Genomic DNA, 16,752 nt, shown 5'->3' with positions numbered 1-16,752 from the left:
AACACCTACTATGGTCTAAGTCAGTGCTGCCCAACAGGAATATAACCCAAACCACATATGTGATTTTAAAATATGACACATTTTTAGAATTTTTTAGACGTTAAAAAAATGTTTCTAGTAGCCCCATCAAAAAAAGAGAAAAAGTAGATGAAGTTAATTTGAATAATATATTTTATTCAACTCAATATATCCAAGTATCATTTCCATATATGCCACTGGCCACATTGCATGGTTAGCAGCTGGCATGTTGGGTATGAAGTTCTCCCTACTGTTTTAGGTGCTGAGGAGGCAACAGTGAATTAAAGGAGCAAACAAACATACAACAAATCCGGTGATGCTATATTTGTACATAATTACAAAATGTGCAGCATGACTGTTCACAGTCCCAGTGAAGTCTTTCCATGGATCCCAGGTTAGGAATTCATCTTCCATAGCTTCTTATTCCTTAAAAAGGCTAATTTTACCAACACTTCAAAAGAATTACTTTTTTTTCCCCCCCCAAAAGACTAGTACCTAATGAGAAAGAATGTTTTGCATTTACAACAACTTGTAACTATCTAGGACACTTCATGTAAAACAACAACACAAAGGGATGCCTGGGTGGCTCAGGGGTTGAGTGTCTGCCTTCGGCTCAGGGCGTGATCCTAGAATCCCAGGATCGAGTCCCACATCGGGCTTCCTGCATGGAGCCTGCTTCTCCCTCTGCCTATGTCACTGCCTCTCTCTCTAGTTCTCTCTTGAATAAATAAATAAAATCCTAAAAATAAAAAAATAAAATAAAATAACCCATGGGATGCCTGGTGGCTCAGCAGTTGAGTGTCTGCCTTTGATTCAGGGCATGATCCTGGAGTCCCGGGATTGAGTCCCACATCCGGCTTCCTGCATGGAGCCTGCTTCTACCTCTGCCTATGTTTCTGCCTCTCTGTCTTTATGTCTCTCACGAATAAATAAGTAACATCTTAAAAAAAAAAAAAAAAGTTGTTGTCAGAAAAAGAATACAGTGTCACAAAAAAAAAGAGAAAGGTTAGAGTCACAAACTAAAATTGTAGAGAGTTACTTAACAATCATCATAGTAGTACAAGAGTATTGAATCGAAATCGTTTGTAGGATCAGCAGTTGACATATACTGTCTTACCTGGATTTCCAGAAAATTCCTCTTCATTATCACTATTATAGCTTAAAAATTTTACTGTAAATCTCTGTGTCATGATCCCTAGAAATAAAACAAAATAAAAATATAATGTGCACCATTTCACTAGGAAGAGAAATTATCCCCCACAGTGTTATTTTCTTTACCGTATAATTACATTTTGACATGCAAAAGAAAAAAAGTGTTCTCTTAAATCACAAATACAAATAAGAAACAAGTCTGACTTAGTTTTACATGTAATAATTATGAGAAACTTAAAGAAAGAATAAAATGTTTTAAACTGAATACATTCCCACTGCCCTCAACAAAGTTACCTTTTTGGTGGGCATTAATTTCTGCCCTAATAATTTTGACATTTATTTCACTGATTGTATTATTATTCCATCTGAAAATATAATGTTCTTCCACGTTCACGTTTCTGGAGGTTGATTCATTCCTGAAAAGTATTTCTACAAATAAAAAATGCTTTCATAAATTAATGATCCTCCTTGGCCATTTATTACTGGCCCCATCAAATCAGCATTGGCCACCTCCTCTACAACATCACAATATCCTGGGTGAGGTCTGCCCTTCCTTTCTATTTCTGTACCCCCAGAATGTGGCTCATAGCTCAATACAGAGCACAGAGCACACACTCAAAAGAATGTCAAAAATGAAGGACTACAGAATGTCAGGCCCTTAAGAGCAGAGGCCTGCTATGTAGCTCACTACTATATTGTAGGTACTTTTTTTTTTTTATTGTAGGTACTTCGCTAAGGTTTGATAAATGAATAAATTTGAGAATTATGACACATTGTAAAGAAACACAAATATCTTTCATTAACAACAAAAATCTTGGTAATATTAGTCAAACTCTGAATAACTTGTTTAGCTGCATCAGAACGCAAAGTTTAGGGTGACTGGGTAACTCAGTTGGTTGAGCATCTGCTTTCAGCTCAGGTCATGATTCCAGGGTCCTGGGATCAAGTCCCACATTGGGCATCCCATTCAGTGGAGAGTCTGCCTCTCTCTCTCTCTCTCCCCCCTGCTCTTGCTCTCTCAATCTCTCTCAAGTAAATAAATAAAATCTTTTAAAAAAAAAACTGCAAAGTTTAGTTATTAAATAAAGGGGGGGGGGTGATGCTGGGTGGCTCAGCAGTTGAGCATCTGCCTTTGGCTCAAGGCAAGATCCCAGAGTCCTGGATCAAGTCCCGCATCAGGCTCCCTGCGTAGAGCCTGCTTCTCCCTCTGCCTGTGTCTCTCTGCCTCTCTGCCTCTCTCTCTCTCTCTCTCTCTCTCTCTCTCTGGCTCTCATGAATAAATAATAAATAAAATTTTAAATAAATAAGAAAAAGAAGAAAAGAGAGCAAGAAGCATAAATGTTGGCTCCCTGAAAAATATTTCAGAAAATGTTCACAGGCCCTGAAAACTAGCAGAGACCCTGGAGTCCACATTAACTCACAGCTATGAGGAGCTGGCTCCAGGGCACAGATATTGCTCTGAAACAAGGCAAAATGGAACAGGGAAGAAATAAAATGTGTATTAGACAAAATTCTAACTGTTGTGAACCTCTGTAAATTCCTAATAAAAATGTATTTTCCCTCTAGGACTACATATTACTTAGAGGAAATGAACTACATATTTCTGTAGAAGTAATATAAAAGCATGAATTCAAATACCTGTACTGGTGATGAATTTGTCTGGGTCGGCTGCTTCCTCATAGATTACTTTTGGTTGAACGATGCCTAAAAAGATAAAGAAGTTAGCCTCCAGAAGACAACATGGCCCAACACGATCATATTTACTTATTCAAGTGAAAGCTTACTAGGAAAATACAGTAATTGTGTCTGACCTATGTGCCAGCTACAAAACTCTCTCGCTCCCAAAATGCCAATCATGGGAATCCCACTGTTCCTGACATCCGGTAATGACTGAGGAAGAGATTCCAAAGTCAGTGACAGTGACCCGGAGAGCTACTCTCCTACAGGAACAAATATGCAGTCCACTGCCAGCAGGAATGGAAGACGGTGTGCTTGCTTTAGGAGCGGTCTGGAGTTTCCTCACCACATGACTTGGCAATCCCACAACTGGGGATACAACCAAGAGAGATGCAAATGGGTGCCCACACAGACACTTGTACATGGGCATTCATAGCAGCACAACCACAACTACCAAAAGCAGGAAACAACCCTAATGCCCAACAAAGGATGAACAGATGACATATGTGGCCCATATATTCACAGGATGGAACAGGACTTAGGCATAAAAAGGAATGGAGTTCTGATCCATGCCACAGCGAGAATGAGCCTTGCAAACATGATGCTAAGTGAAAAAAGCCAAACACAAAAGACCACATATTATAGGATTCCTTTTTTATGGAAAGTCCAGAACAAGCCAATCCATAGAGACAGAAAGGGGATGAGTGGTCACTAGGGGTTAGGGTACAGGGTCTCCTTTAGGGGAGGAAAATGTTTTGGAACTAAACAGAGGTGGTAGTTGCACAGCACTGTGAAGGTACTAAATGCCACTATCTATACATTTTAACATGGTTAATTTTATGTTATATGAAGCTTACCTCCATTTTTAAAGAACTAATATGCAATGTGTTGCCCTAAGGAACTGGACTTTTTCTGAAGAAAACATTTTCCTCAATTGACAGTTGAAATATTTAAAGTTGATCCAGCAGAAGTGATTCATATCCTCATGAGATCAGTTTATGTAGACAGACACTCGGGTCTGTGTTCTTTTCTTTTCTTTTTTTTTTGTTTTTTTGTTTTTGTTTTTTTGTTTTTTGTAAAGCATTATTCATTATTCGAGAGAGAAAGAGAACACTCAAGGAGAGGGGCAGAGGCAGAGGCAGAGAAGCAGACTCCCTGCTGAGCAGGGAACCTGATGCAGGGATCTATCACGGAACCGTGAGATCACGACATGAGCCAAAATCAAGACTCAGTCACTTAACCGAATGAGGCGCCCTGTGTTCTTTTCTCAAACCAATGTAACATACCTCCTACGGCACCATTCTTGATCTTCACATTGATAATATCTTGCTCTTGGTATACTTCCAAATTAGTAGCACACAGAACATCAAAATTCTGAAGGAATGCCACTGGCGCATCCTGCATGCACTGCCCAGCCAGGGACACCTGGGTGAGGGGAAATCCCAACAGGGCTATGACCTCTCTTCAAAGCATAAAATATAGGTCAGTGTCTTATACAGGCATTCTTTCTGCAGTCTTCTCCTATTGCTGGGTTAGTTTCAACAATAATGAGTTCACTGACTAGATGGCCAACAAATAAAATATTTAGTTAATTTGCTAATCAAACTCTGAAAGCTACTGGTTGAGGAGCAGAAATATTTAACAGAAACAAAGAAAACACCCTGCTCCATTTACTTTGCAGAAACATGATTTTTTTTTTTTGTTGTTTTTTGTTTTTTTTTCAGAAACATAATTATATTCAACTTAGTCTTTCTCTCCCTTGGGACAACCAGATTTTTGTTAAAACCATTAAAATGGATTCCCTGAACAGTGAAGAGAGATGGTTTAGACTCTTATGTTTTCTTCCCACAAATATTTTTTCCTCATGATTTTGGACTTAAAAAAAAGATTTCATATAAAATTCTATAGCCTTGAGATATTTTTCAAAGTTGTGGAATATTAAATAATATACTTCTAGCTTACTAAAAATTGGCTGTTAAAACTAACAGAAGTTCAGAATGGTAGTTATTTCCATGGAAATTTATAGAATGTCTTTTAGTTGGTGAGTTCACTCTGAGATGTAGCAGAGATGGTGGCTAATCTAAGATGGACTGTTAAAAATAAAATCCACAGACCATAAAGAGTTGAGTCCCTGGGAAGTCCACAGGAGAAAAATAAGTAACTTAGGTTAACATTTTTAAGAGCAGTATAAGTTAAACAGGATGGGAAAAAATTTTAAAGACTCTAGCACATTAAAATGGAAATTATTACCTGCGGAATGGTCAAATATGCCTTGTCTAGAGTCATGACTGGATCTCCTTGTTTGTAACCGAAGTCTGAAAAGTCTCTGTAATCAGTATGCAGATGTACTTCAAAGGCAATATGCTGCCTAGAGGAACTGGAAATCAATGAGAAGGATTATCACTAATATTTGCAGCTAGGAAAAATTCTTCTTTTAATTTTTGTTTTACTTTTTTTAATTACAAAAATAATATGTGGGCTAAAAGCCACAGAATTGTACACTTGAAAGTGGCTGGTGGCAAATTTCGTTACATGAATTCTACTTCAACAATAATAATAGTAAAGTGGTAAAATTTCAACATTATGGAAAGGTACAAGAAAGGGAATCAAGACCCCCGGGAGACCACCACTCCTTTCTCAAACCCAGATAATCACTATTAGCTGTTGGCGGTATCAACCAATTTATTATCAGTGAGGCCCAATTCTTTCAAATACTTAATACAAAATAAACCTGCTAATGGAACTCTAGAACTGAATGGCAAATCGAGGAAGTCAGGGCTATATGGGCCCAGGAGAGGTCATGAGCACCCAAGGGCTGCGCCCCAACACGCACACAGAGCCGTCATAGAAGTAGCCCAGGAAGGGTGAGTTGGCCAGCGAGGACTGAACACACAGGAACGGGAACCAGCCCGGGGTCCGGTAGGGCTCCTGCACAGAGCACAGCTGGTCAAACTGAGGATTGACGTCACCTCCAAAGACGCCGGTGAAACAGGCCTCTCTGAACAGCTCTGTTAGATCTGACGAGCATTCCTTAGGAGGAAATGTAGAGCAGCAGTGAGTAGACAGAAGCTTCTGCAGTGCCCGTTGTCAGCTCGTGGCAGAGCAGTACACCCCTGAAGAAGTACAGAACAAATCTCCATCCAGCGTACTGGTGCTTTGTGCTCACGGAAAGTAAAATCCTGCTATAATCTATTTTTAAAAGATATTTATTTGAGAGAGAGAAACAGAGATAGTGAGAGAGAGCATGAGCAGGCAGGAGAAGGAGAAACAGGCTCCCCACTGAGCAAGAAGCAGAAGGTGAGGCCTGATCCCAGGATCCTGGGATCATGACCTGAGCCCAAGGCAGAAGCTTAACCAACTAAGCCACCCAGGCGTCCCTCCTGCTGGAATTTCTTCATCAATTCCCTATGAGCCTCCAGGTCAGGAATTTCAAACCTTCCAGGGAACCACATCCTTACTTGGAACATAGTATGTGTCCACCAAAAAAAAAAAAAAAAGACGACAAGAGAATATGGAATAGACTCCAAATGGGGAATAAAACAGAGTAAAGAGTAAACTTCTCTTTTTGATTGTCATCACCATCCAAATCCCTAGAATCCTAAAGAAACTTTATGTTGGGGCAAATAGTCCATACTCTATAAAATCCTTAACTAAGGCCCTCGCCATATCAGAACACAACCCAATCAATGTGATCAAGAAGTGACTTTATTCCTATATTCTGTTATTCATCCTTGTTCATCCATATTCTTCTTTGTTTCATACAGGATTGAGAGTTAAAAGTTAATTATGTCCTGAATCCCTTGTTTACTGACAATAGAAAAGTAAATTTTAAATAAGAACAATTCAATTAAAAAATTGACCATGTTTAAAGCAGTAAGTAGCAGCCACCCGAAGACATCACTGATCCAGAAGATTAAGCAATGCCAGTGGTTGGTGCTGTCTACATCGATACCAAATAGGACAAACATGCAAGAAGTTAGAAATAGGACACAGTACTGCAGTCTGGAAGAAAGAGGAAGAGAACACCATTTTAACAGTTCTATTAATACTGACTTATGATGTTCCTTATTTTTAAATTAAATATAATTGTTATTATAAGTACAATTCTTAGTATGAGAATTACAATATAAATGAAGGCCCTAAACTTTGCTTTTCTGCTTTTTCCTTTTCTGTTTTGTAAAACCAACCACAACATAATTGCACTCAACCATAAATGGGGATGACTAGGGCCCCAGCAAACATGCCTCTTTTGCATCTCTTAAACCTCAAAGAAGGATTAGAAAGATGTATTTGTATTGGGCAATGGTTTCCTAGATATGACACTAAAAGCACAAGCAACAAAAGAAAAAATGGATCAATCAGACTTCAGCAAATTAAGAAACTCTTGGGCTTCAAATGACACCAACAAGAAAGCGGGCAACCTACCCAACAGGGGACGTTTGTTGCAAATCACATACCTGATTTGGGACTAATAACCAGAAGGTATAATGAACTCTTACAGTTTAACAACAAAAAGGCAACCCATTTAAAAATGGGCAAAGGGTCTACAATAGACATTTCTTCAAAGATATAGGAATGGCCAGGAAGCACATGAGAAGATGATCAACATCATCTTGCTACTACAGAAATGCAAATCAGGGGCGCCTGGGTGCCTCAATTGGTGAAGTGGCTGCCATAGGCTCAAGTCATGGTCTCAGGGTCCTGGGATCGAGTTCCACATCAGGCTCCCTGCTCAGTGGGGAATCTGCTTCTCCCTCTGCCTCTGCTGCTCCCCATAACACTGCGTCAGCTATGAAACACTGTACTCGGGATCCCTGGGTGGCGCAGCGGTTTGGCGCCTGCCTTTGGCCCAGGCCGCGATCCTGGAGACCCGGGATCGAATCCCACGTCGGGCTCCCGGTGCATGGAGCCTGCTTCTCCCTCTGCCTGTGTCTCTGAGAGGCAGAGACATCTCTCAGATGACACAGGCAGACACAGGCCTCTCAGAGACACAGGCAGAGGGAGAAGCAGGCTCCATGCACCGGGAGCCCGACGTGGGATTCGATCCCGGGTCTCCAGGATCGCGGCCTGGGCCAAAGGCAGGCGCCAAACCGCTGCGCCACCCAGGGATCCCAATAAATAAAAATTAAAAAAAAAAAGAAACACTGTACTCCTTTCTGTCAAATAAATACATAAAATCGAAAGAAAGAAAAGAAAGGGAAGAAAGAAAGAAAGAAAAAAAAGACAAGACAAGAAAGAAAGAAAGAAAGAAAGAAAGAAAGAAAGAAAGAAAGAAAGAAAAAGGCAAATCAAAATCATAATGAAATACCACTTCACACCTTCTAGGATGGCTGTAATCAAAAAGATTATTATAACAAATGAAGGTGAGGACATGGGAAAAAAATTGCAACCTCATTCTGCTGATGAGAACGTAAAATGGAGGAACCACTTTGGAAAACAGTCCCTCAAAAGGTGAAACATACAGTTGCCATAGAGCAGAGCAATCCCACTCCTAGGTACTATACCCAAGAGAAATGGAAACACATGTCCAAATAAAAATTTGCATACAAATGTTTACAGAAGCTTTATTCATAACAGCCAAAAAGCAAAAGCAATCCAAATGTCCATCATCTGAAACACGGATTGGCAATGTATGGTCTATCCATGCAATGGATAGACCAATGCAAGGGTCTGACCATCAGTATAATCAAACCCATGGGACAGAAACAAGGCATTTTAGAGTAGGGTTGCAATGGGGTGTGACTTGGCCATAAGGAACACACCACTGACACCTGCCACAACGTGGAACCCTTTAAAACAGATGCCTAGTAAAAGAAGCCAGACACAGAATGCTACCAGCTGTAGGAATCCATTTACATGCAATGTCCAGAACAGGCAAATCCATAAGCCAGAAAGCAGATGAAGAGTGGCCCGGGGATGAGCACTGGGAACAGAAGTTGCAGAAGGACACAAAAGTGTTCTTTTTGGGATGATGGAAATGTTCTCAAATTAGGTCATGGGGAGGCTTGTACACCTACCTCTACACATTCACCAAAAATAAAAATAAAAATAAAAATAAAAATAAAATCACTGAACCAGTATCTTTTCCTTCCTTTTGATCTTTCCATAAAGGCTTCTCAATAAGATAGTAAATACCACCCTCTCGGTATAATCATCTCAATTGTGACTTTATCCAAAGAGATACATTTTTTGCTTCCAAAACTAGACTGATGGGACTAGGTAAGAAAACTCATTTTGAAAACAATCTGCAGCACAAAACACAATCTGAGTTTTCACAGCCCATCCATCAAAAAGCTGGGGGTGGGGAACTGCTGGTATTGTCCACATGCTCTCGGGTATCAGAACTTTTGTATCAGTCATTGGCAGGGCATACCTGGTCACAGCAGCAGCGAACGTCACAGGCGTTGGCTGTCAGATTACAAGGGCAGGGACCAAGGGGCTGATACACCTGGCTGGGAATAACAGTCACATTCTCTGAAAAGTACAACAACAGAAACACTGCATCAGCTATGAAACACTGACGAAGCACTGCCACATTTTTTTGACACTCAAAAGAAAGCTGAACCATTGTTTTACTAATCACCAGGACCAAATATTACACAGTAAGGAATCCCTGAGCTATGTGTAAACCCTATCTGAGGCCTGTTATCTGCTACTCCAACAAAGACCCAAATATAGGAAACTAGGCTAGTTACAATAAATGGAAAGTCATGGTTGATCTTAAAGATAATTAAGTGACTAAAATTTACAAGTTGGGATAAATATAATGCAGATTTTATTTTTCAACATGCTGAAGAATCACTTTTCATAACACGGACTGACATTAAGCATTGAGTCCTTCAAATTCATTACCTCTTCCAGCAGATAAAACCAAAGCCATGGTGACATTTCAGACAGCTTATCTGGGCCTATTTGGCCATAAGATTATATCTAATCATGCTACCTGCTCAGCCTCATGTCCCATTGCACCACAAACCCAATTCTTCACATCCTTTTTCTGGTTCAAGTGTGAAAGTGTAGGGGAAATAAATAATTTTTACATGGATTGGAAAAGGAATATGTTATATTGCATTTCAACCTCCTAACTCAGAATCCAGAGAGTAATCTTTCTAGTTTCTCTGCAATAATTTATCAGGTAAAATTTTAAGTCTGCTGAATTTTGTGTGTGTGTGTTTTTTTTTTTTTTTTAAAGTAGGGTCCACACCCAGCATGGAGCCCAATGCAGAGCTTAAATTCACAACTGTGAGATCAAGACCTGAGCCAAGATCAAGGGTCAGATGCTTAACCAACTGAGCCACCCAAGTGCCCCCTGAATTTCACTTTTGCCCCAAGATTTGGTACATGTTGAAAAACTATGTAGCAATTATTTCTTCAGATTCTATGTAACAGTTAACTTCAATGTGACAGTTGAAGCATCTAAAGATCAGCTAATTACATAGTCTATGCTATATAATGGTAGAACCCCAGTAAGTCAATGCGTCAGGAATGAGAAGGTGTGAGTAACAGACTATGTTACTCAGGCCAGACAAGGGTCTGACCATCAGTATAATCAAACCCATGGGACAGAAACAAGGCATTTTAGAGTAGGGTTTTACTATATGATATATAGATAGATGCCTGTATATCTATCTATATGTCTCCTATGCCATTTGCTAGCTTACTGTTACTAGGCATACCATATACCTCCTATCTGTCCTTCCATCCTTTTTCTTGTTCTGAGCTCTGTGTGACTGGGTGCAAAATGTTTCATACCTTCATGGGGTCAGAGCAGACATCTCATAATTACTAATATACAAAGACTCTAACTTTCCTAAGTTTGGCTATTTGTACAAAGACATTCTGAGATATTACCTAAATATAGTTAAGCATATTTTTAAAAGAAAAAAGGCTACTTTGAATGGTATAGCTAATCCCTCCCATAGTTTTAAGCACCCACAGAATATTATTGTTTTGTTTTGTTTTGAATTTTAGATATTAGAAAATGTTTTTCTTCTAAAAACAAAACTTTAAACCTTTAATTAGGTCACAGATTCACATGTCCAAAAAAGAGCATCTAAAAAAGGTACACAATGAAGTCCTCACAGCCAGCCCCTTCCTGTTCCCACATCCCTCTCCAAAACGGTCCCACATGGTTAGCTTCTCAGATAGCCTTCCAGAACTTCTTTATGCAAATATAAATATATATTCTTACTCCATGCTATATGTACCCATCTGTATCTGCTTTCCACAGTTGGAGATTTATCTTGGAGATCTTTCCATGCTGGCACAATGAGGGCAGAGTAGCCGGCTGAATGGCACTGTCTTAACTTACCTAATCCTCCTCCACTTCCAAAATCACCAGGAGGACCACAGTGAGGTGATGGAAGTACCAGTGTGAGAGTCTCAAAGTGACAGACCTTTGCTATTAAGGAGGAACACATCTCCCTTCATTCCGGGTGATCATAAAGGCAAGAAATGCTAGAGGTGGTTGCAGGACATAGGGAACATGGCGATGGCACCATTGGCACATCTACATTCTCTTGTTCTCAGAACACTGCCATGTTAATGTCCAAAAACATGTGATATCTGCTATAGTGCTAGTTATACATCATAAGCTAGAAGTGCCTTAAATTCCATCAGTAAGAGACTAGTCAAACAATGGTATCGCCACACAAGGGAATACTATGCAGCTCTTAAAAAAAATAGGTGAACCTACATTTATATGGAATTTATTTTTAAAAGGTATAGAATAGAATAGTAAATTGCATGTTATTAGTGCATGTGTGTGTATTGTTTTTAAACAAGAGAATATCACACGCCTCCATAAGCGGAAATTAAGAGGCTGCCTCTGAAAAGGGAGCTGGCAGGCAACTTTGACTGAAAATTTATTGTGGGTTTTCTGTTTGTTTTGTAAACTTAATTAATCTTTCCCTCGTTTCTTTTTTGTTGTTGTTGTTTTTGGTTTTAAGATGGAGTCACAAGAATCAATACACAGAAACAAACTTCTCTTTCTCCCTTGAAGGTAATCTACAAGGATATGAACAATAGCACAAAATAAAATAGGTCTTAATTAAGTAAAATAGTACAAATTATAAATTTCTAAAATAAGAAAATTAAGCAAAAAGGAAGTATGTTTAGAAAGGTAAAATTTTTTTTTTATTTTTTTTTTTTAGAAAGGTAAAATTGATTCAAGAGCAGAGTGCATAGATTGCGTGTCATATGCTTATAATCTGACAGATAATGTCTGGAATGAATGTTTTGATTCTCAAAGACTTTACTAACCTGATGCATTATGGGCCAAAGAAGAGTTGGCATAAATTTCCACTCGAATGAGCAGATGTGCTAAGCAGGATGAATTGCGAGATGCTGAAACCAGAAGAGTCTGGACAATACACGGGGACTCTGAGAAGGAATCCGTCTCATTAGAGAAACACCTTTGCAGACCCCTCTTCAACCTCACTGTCACATCCAACGCATTCTGAAAGGAAAACGTGCTGTCCCTTTTAAAGTGACTCAACAATAAATAAATAAATAAATAAATAAATAAAGTGACTCAACATAGCACGAATAATTCTAAGAACACATAATGGAAAACACAATAAAATTACATATCAGCTTCAGTTCACTTGACAAAAGGAGAACTATATACAAAGATCATATCATTCTGTTTGATCTTACCCTGTAAACCTGGGCAATATGCACGCCCTGATTCCTAATCCTCAGTTTAACAGAAAAGCAAGCAACTTTTGGAGAGTTAGAGAAGCCTAAACATAGGTCTGTCAGGTAAATTAACTCAGTATGCCCAGCACCTTTTTAGCGACTTTATCATCCTACCAGCATATCAGCAGATGAAATACACACAAAAGTCAATGAAAACAGTCCCTAGTTCCTGCGGTATAAGCAAAGTCTGCCTTTCTCAGCCTTTATCTCCAGATTTGATGTCTTGCACATACTAGGCACTCAATAAAACATTTATTAAATGGAAGATATTTAACTCCTCTGGGCTTGAGTATTCTTTCATGTAAGATCAGAGCTGGGTGAGGCCAGTGGCTTATGAAGATTTTTGAGTCATGGATCCATTTGATAATCTGATGTGAGCTGGCAACCCTCTCCTCAGAAAAATGCAGGCACACAAATAACATTACAGACAACTTCAGAGGGTTCACAAACTTCTTGAAACTCGTCCAAGGATCCCTGAATCTAGGGTGAGCCCCACTGAGTTGGGTGGGTGTCCACTGGAACTGATAACCTACAGTTTCATGGTAGTTCCAAGCAGAGGGAAAACTATGTATCTTGACCAACCAAGAAAGCCCTGCAGAAACACTAACTGCACGTGTCCATGAGTGCTAACCGAGGACATTTTACCTCTGACCTTACCACACTAGGGGTCACAGTCAAGCTCCATTCTCCTGTCTCATTAGTCAGCACTCCACAAGCAGGAACCGGTAATAACCCTATAGGAGAGAAGATTAGGATGCAAGGCGGGATTGCCCAGCAGCTAAGGGGGTCCATGCTGGACTCAGGCTCCCTAGGAGGGAATGAGGATTGGGCCGTTCATAAGCTGTGCGACTTTGGACAAGTGACAACCTCTCTGAACTGCAGTGTCTTCATTTGTTAAAGGACATGAAAGGATATTACTGTTCTTACAAGGAAAATACGGTGATGCACGTAAAGCACAGGGGACAGACAGCTCAGTGGATGCTAGCCATGGCGGCCCCAAGCTCGCTTTCACCGAACCCTGGTCGGCCAGCGGTGGTCCGCAGCGGCCCCCCATCCCTGCTCCCACTGCCGGCGCCGCGAGGACGCCACCTCCCAGGGTGCCACGTGGCCAGGCTCCGTGGGCCGCCCAGCCCCCACCCTCCCCACAGGAAGGGCCGGACTCTTTACCCTCCTTGTCTTGCAGCAGGGCCAGGGTCACGGTCACATCCTCGGTGCGTCCGACCAGGGACGCGCTGGCCGCGGGGCTGGTCATGCGGATGAAAGCTGGGATGAAAACTAGGCGGGAAAGAAGGGGAAGGGTGGATTTACCAGCTGCAAGGACTCCGTGAGGGGTCCCAAGTCTGGCCCCTTAAACGCCTCGTTCCCAACCCCGCCCCCGCGCCGGCCTGCAGGCCCCGGCCCTGCGGTACACACCCAGGTCCCCCCACAGCGGCCTCAGGACGCCCTGCAGAAGGAGAAGCCCCAGGAGCAGGGGGGCCGGCGGCGGCAAGCCCATGCCTGAGGCCTGGGGGCTCGCTTCACGGAACCGCGCCGACCTCGGAAGCCCGGGAGCTCGGCAGACGGGGCCCGCGCCGCCCCGCCGCCGCCATCTTGTGAAGCCAGCCGGCGCTATGGCAACCACCAATCAGCAGCGGGCCTCAGGGCCCCGCCCACAGGCCCTGCGCCCCGGCGCCTCCACGCGGAGGTGGGGAAAGGGAGGCGGTCCCCGCGCCTCCCGCTAGTCCCTCGGCGGGGGCGAGCCTACGGGCGCTGGCTCCCGGAGAAGCTCCTTAATAAACTTGACTTTTATGGGCACTTTGGGAGGACAAAAAAGGGGCTGGGGCTGCCGTGCTGTAACTGCAGCGCTGTTGAATTGTTTTTATCCTCCCAGTTTTTTGAAGAGTTTTGTGTTGCTTGTTTTTGCCGCACGGAGCCATAAGCGCTTGTAGGCAGGTTTAAGATTTTATTTATCTATTCATGAGAGACACAGAGAGAGAGAGGCAGAGACACAGGCAGAGGGAGAAGCAGGCTCCCTGCAGGGAGCCCGATGCGGAACTGGATCCCAGGACCCCAGGGTCACGACCTGAGCCAAAGGCAGATGCTCAACCACTGAGCCACCAAGTCTCCCCATTGGCAGATCTTTTCAAAGAACACAAAGTATTTTGCCCAGCGTTAGGACGGTTGCCAAAGTATCTGAATGCTATGTCAATAGCCTTAAAGCATCTCACGCCATATTACTGTAACCCGACTAGGGGTGCAGGCTATGGGATCACTGTGGGATTTCTCCCTCCTTCCGCGACTGGGTTGTGGAGGCCAAGAAAAATTAAGGCCATTCCACCTCACGTTTAGCATTAGCACAAGTACAGCCATCTTAGTCCCCTGGGAATAAGAGCTGAACTTTACAGGAAAAACTGCAGAATTTCCTAGGCAGGGAATCCCATATCGGAAAGACCATAAAGCTCAGAACGCCTTCGGCAGAGAATCCCATATGAGATCTTAAGAAACTCCCCCACCCTTTCCCCCATATTGGAATGGAAAAAATTCCTCCACCCCTTCTGAAAATCCCCTAGACCAGCCCATAAAAAACCCAGCTGTAACCCACTTCCGGGTCCAAGTCCCTGCTCTGCTGTGTGGGGTATACTTGGACCCAAGCTCGAGCTTGTAAATAAACCCTCGTGTGTTTGCATCGGTGTCGGCTCCTTGGTGGTTTCTCGGATTCACAATCTTGGGCACAACAGGGTGACCTGGGGCAGCTCACCTAACCTCTTCGAATTTGAGTTTCCTCATCTGTAGAAGGGAGAGAACAGTCACTCCCTTATAGGATTGTGTGAGGATTCAATGAGGTATCTCATATTAATGAGTCTAGACTAATGCCGGGCATATGGTAAGCACTCAATAAATGTTCACTCATTGTTAGCTCTCAGTAGGATGGTATGTACCTGTTAGCTGAGAAGATCTATGTCTGCACCATGCCTGACAAACAGCAAATGCCAAATACAGGTACCAAAGTTACCTGTATTGGCAAATACCACTTGTCAGACACTCAAAATAAATGCCATATTCATTGGTCAGCAGACCCAACATTCTGAAAGCAATCTCAAAGTTGAAGTTCTACACGTGCCTTGCACTGAGCTTTGCCTTGTTCTTAACACTCTTACATAGTAGTGGAGTTGTGCAGTTGTAACACTGGCATGAAATCCCAGCCACCACCCCCACATCAGCTCCTCTAGGGGGACTGCAAAGTATTCATATCTTAGTATCTGAGAATAAAGCCTAGGAGAACTAGGAGAGTTGTCAAACAGACATTTATTTATTATTGCTTGACGAAAGAGTAACAAGTATTTCATTGAGGAAAATTGTATTGAATTACTTGTAATCCCTGGGTCAAAATGATTTTACATCTAGGGGAAACATGAGAAAATAATTTATGCAAATGAATGTGGGGGGGTTGTTTTAAATATAGTACAACTCTTTATCCTGAGTTCTACTTTGCTAGACCTTAATATTGTTGCCATGTTGGGACCCCTGCATGGAGCCTGCTTCTCCCTCTGCCTGTGTCTCTGCCTCTCTCTCTCTGTCTCTCATGAATAAATAAATAAAATCTTAAAAAATATATATTATTGCCATGTTGTCACATACTGTAGGTAGGAATCGTTAGTACCAAAGTTACCTGTATTAGCAAATGTCACTTGTCAGGCACTCAAAATAAGAACATTTTTATTTAACATCAGTGGAAACCTGTCCTTTTACGAAAAAAAAAAGATTTTATTTATTTATAGACAGAGAGAGAGACACAGGCAGAGGGAGAAGCAGACTCCATGCAGGGAGCCTGATGTGGGACTCGATCCCAGGTTTCCAGGATCAGGCCCTGTGCTGAAGGCGGCGCTAAACCGCTGAGCCCCCAGGGCTGCCAAACCTGTCCTTTACCAAACCATAGATAATCCTGTCAATACTTCCAGCTGTGACATCCTGCTATGGTAAAGAAATGTACTCCTACTCGGGGCGCCTGGGTGGCCCAACCAGTTAAAAATCAGACTCTTGGTTTCAGCTTAGGTCATGATTTTGGAGTCATGGGATGAAGCCTGATGGGGGTCTCCTTGCTCAGCAAGGAGTCTGCTTGAGATTCTCTCTCTCCCTCTGCCCCTCCCCCTTACGCGCTCTAAGTAAATAAATAGAAAGAAAAAGAGGAAAGAAATGCACCAGATTGTAATTCACAGGGCTTCTCTA

General features: G+C 42.0%; 1 protein-coding gene across 2 annotated transcripts in view; it reads right to left on the bottom strand.

The window, feature by feature from the left end:
* Window positions 1-14,145, bottom strand: part of TCTN2 (tectonic family member 2) — a 24,845-nt gene extending 10,700 nt beyond the window's left edge. Inside the window, exons 1-11 of one of the 2 annotated variants that reach the window (XM_041729555.1) lie at window positions 13,960-14,145; window positions 13,714-13,821; window positions 13,192-13,280; window positions 12,109-12,304; window positions 9,221-9,321; window positions 5,681-5,877; window positions 5,098-5,224; window positions 4,134-4,272; window positions 2,809-2,874; window positions 1,465-1,599; window positions 1,136-1,213 (exon numbers count right to left, since the gene is read on the bottom strand). In XM_041729555.1, coding sequence (XP_041585489.1) covers window positions 1,136-1,213; window positions 1,465-1,599; window positions 2,809-2,874; window positions 4,134-4,272; window positions 5,098-5,224; window positions 5,681-5,877; window positions 9,221-9,321; window positions 12,109-12,304; window positions 13,192-13,280; window positions 13,714-13,821; window positions 13,960-14,041 — 1,318 coding nt within the window. In that variant the 5' untranslated portion in view covers window positions 14,042-14,145. The remainder of the gene's footprint in view (window positions 1-1,135; window positions 1,214-1,464; window positions 1,600-2,808; window positions 2,875-4,133; window positions 4,273-5,097; window positions 5,225-5,680; window positions 5,878-9,220; window positions 9,322-12,108; window positions 12,305-13,191; window positions 13,281-13,713; window positions 13,822-13,959) is intronic. The other variant, XM_041729556.1, reaches the window with a different exon arrangement.
* Window positions 14,146-16,752: the final 2,607 nt, after the last annotated feature.

The sequence above is a fragment of the Vulpes lagopus genome, chromosome 14, assembly GCF_018345385.1.
Source record: "Vulpes lagopus strain Blue_001 chromosome 14, ASM1834538v1, whole genome shotgun sequence".
In the NCBI taxonomy this organism is placed as follows: domain Eukaryota; kingdom Metazoa; phylum Chordata; class Mammalia; order Carnivora; family Canidae; genus Vulpes; species Vulpes lagopus.
The sequence above is the reverse complement of the archived record's forward strand: the minus strand, read 5'-3'. Positions and strand labels throughout refer to the sequence as shown.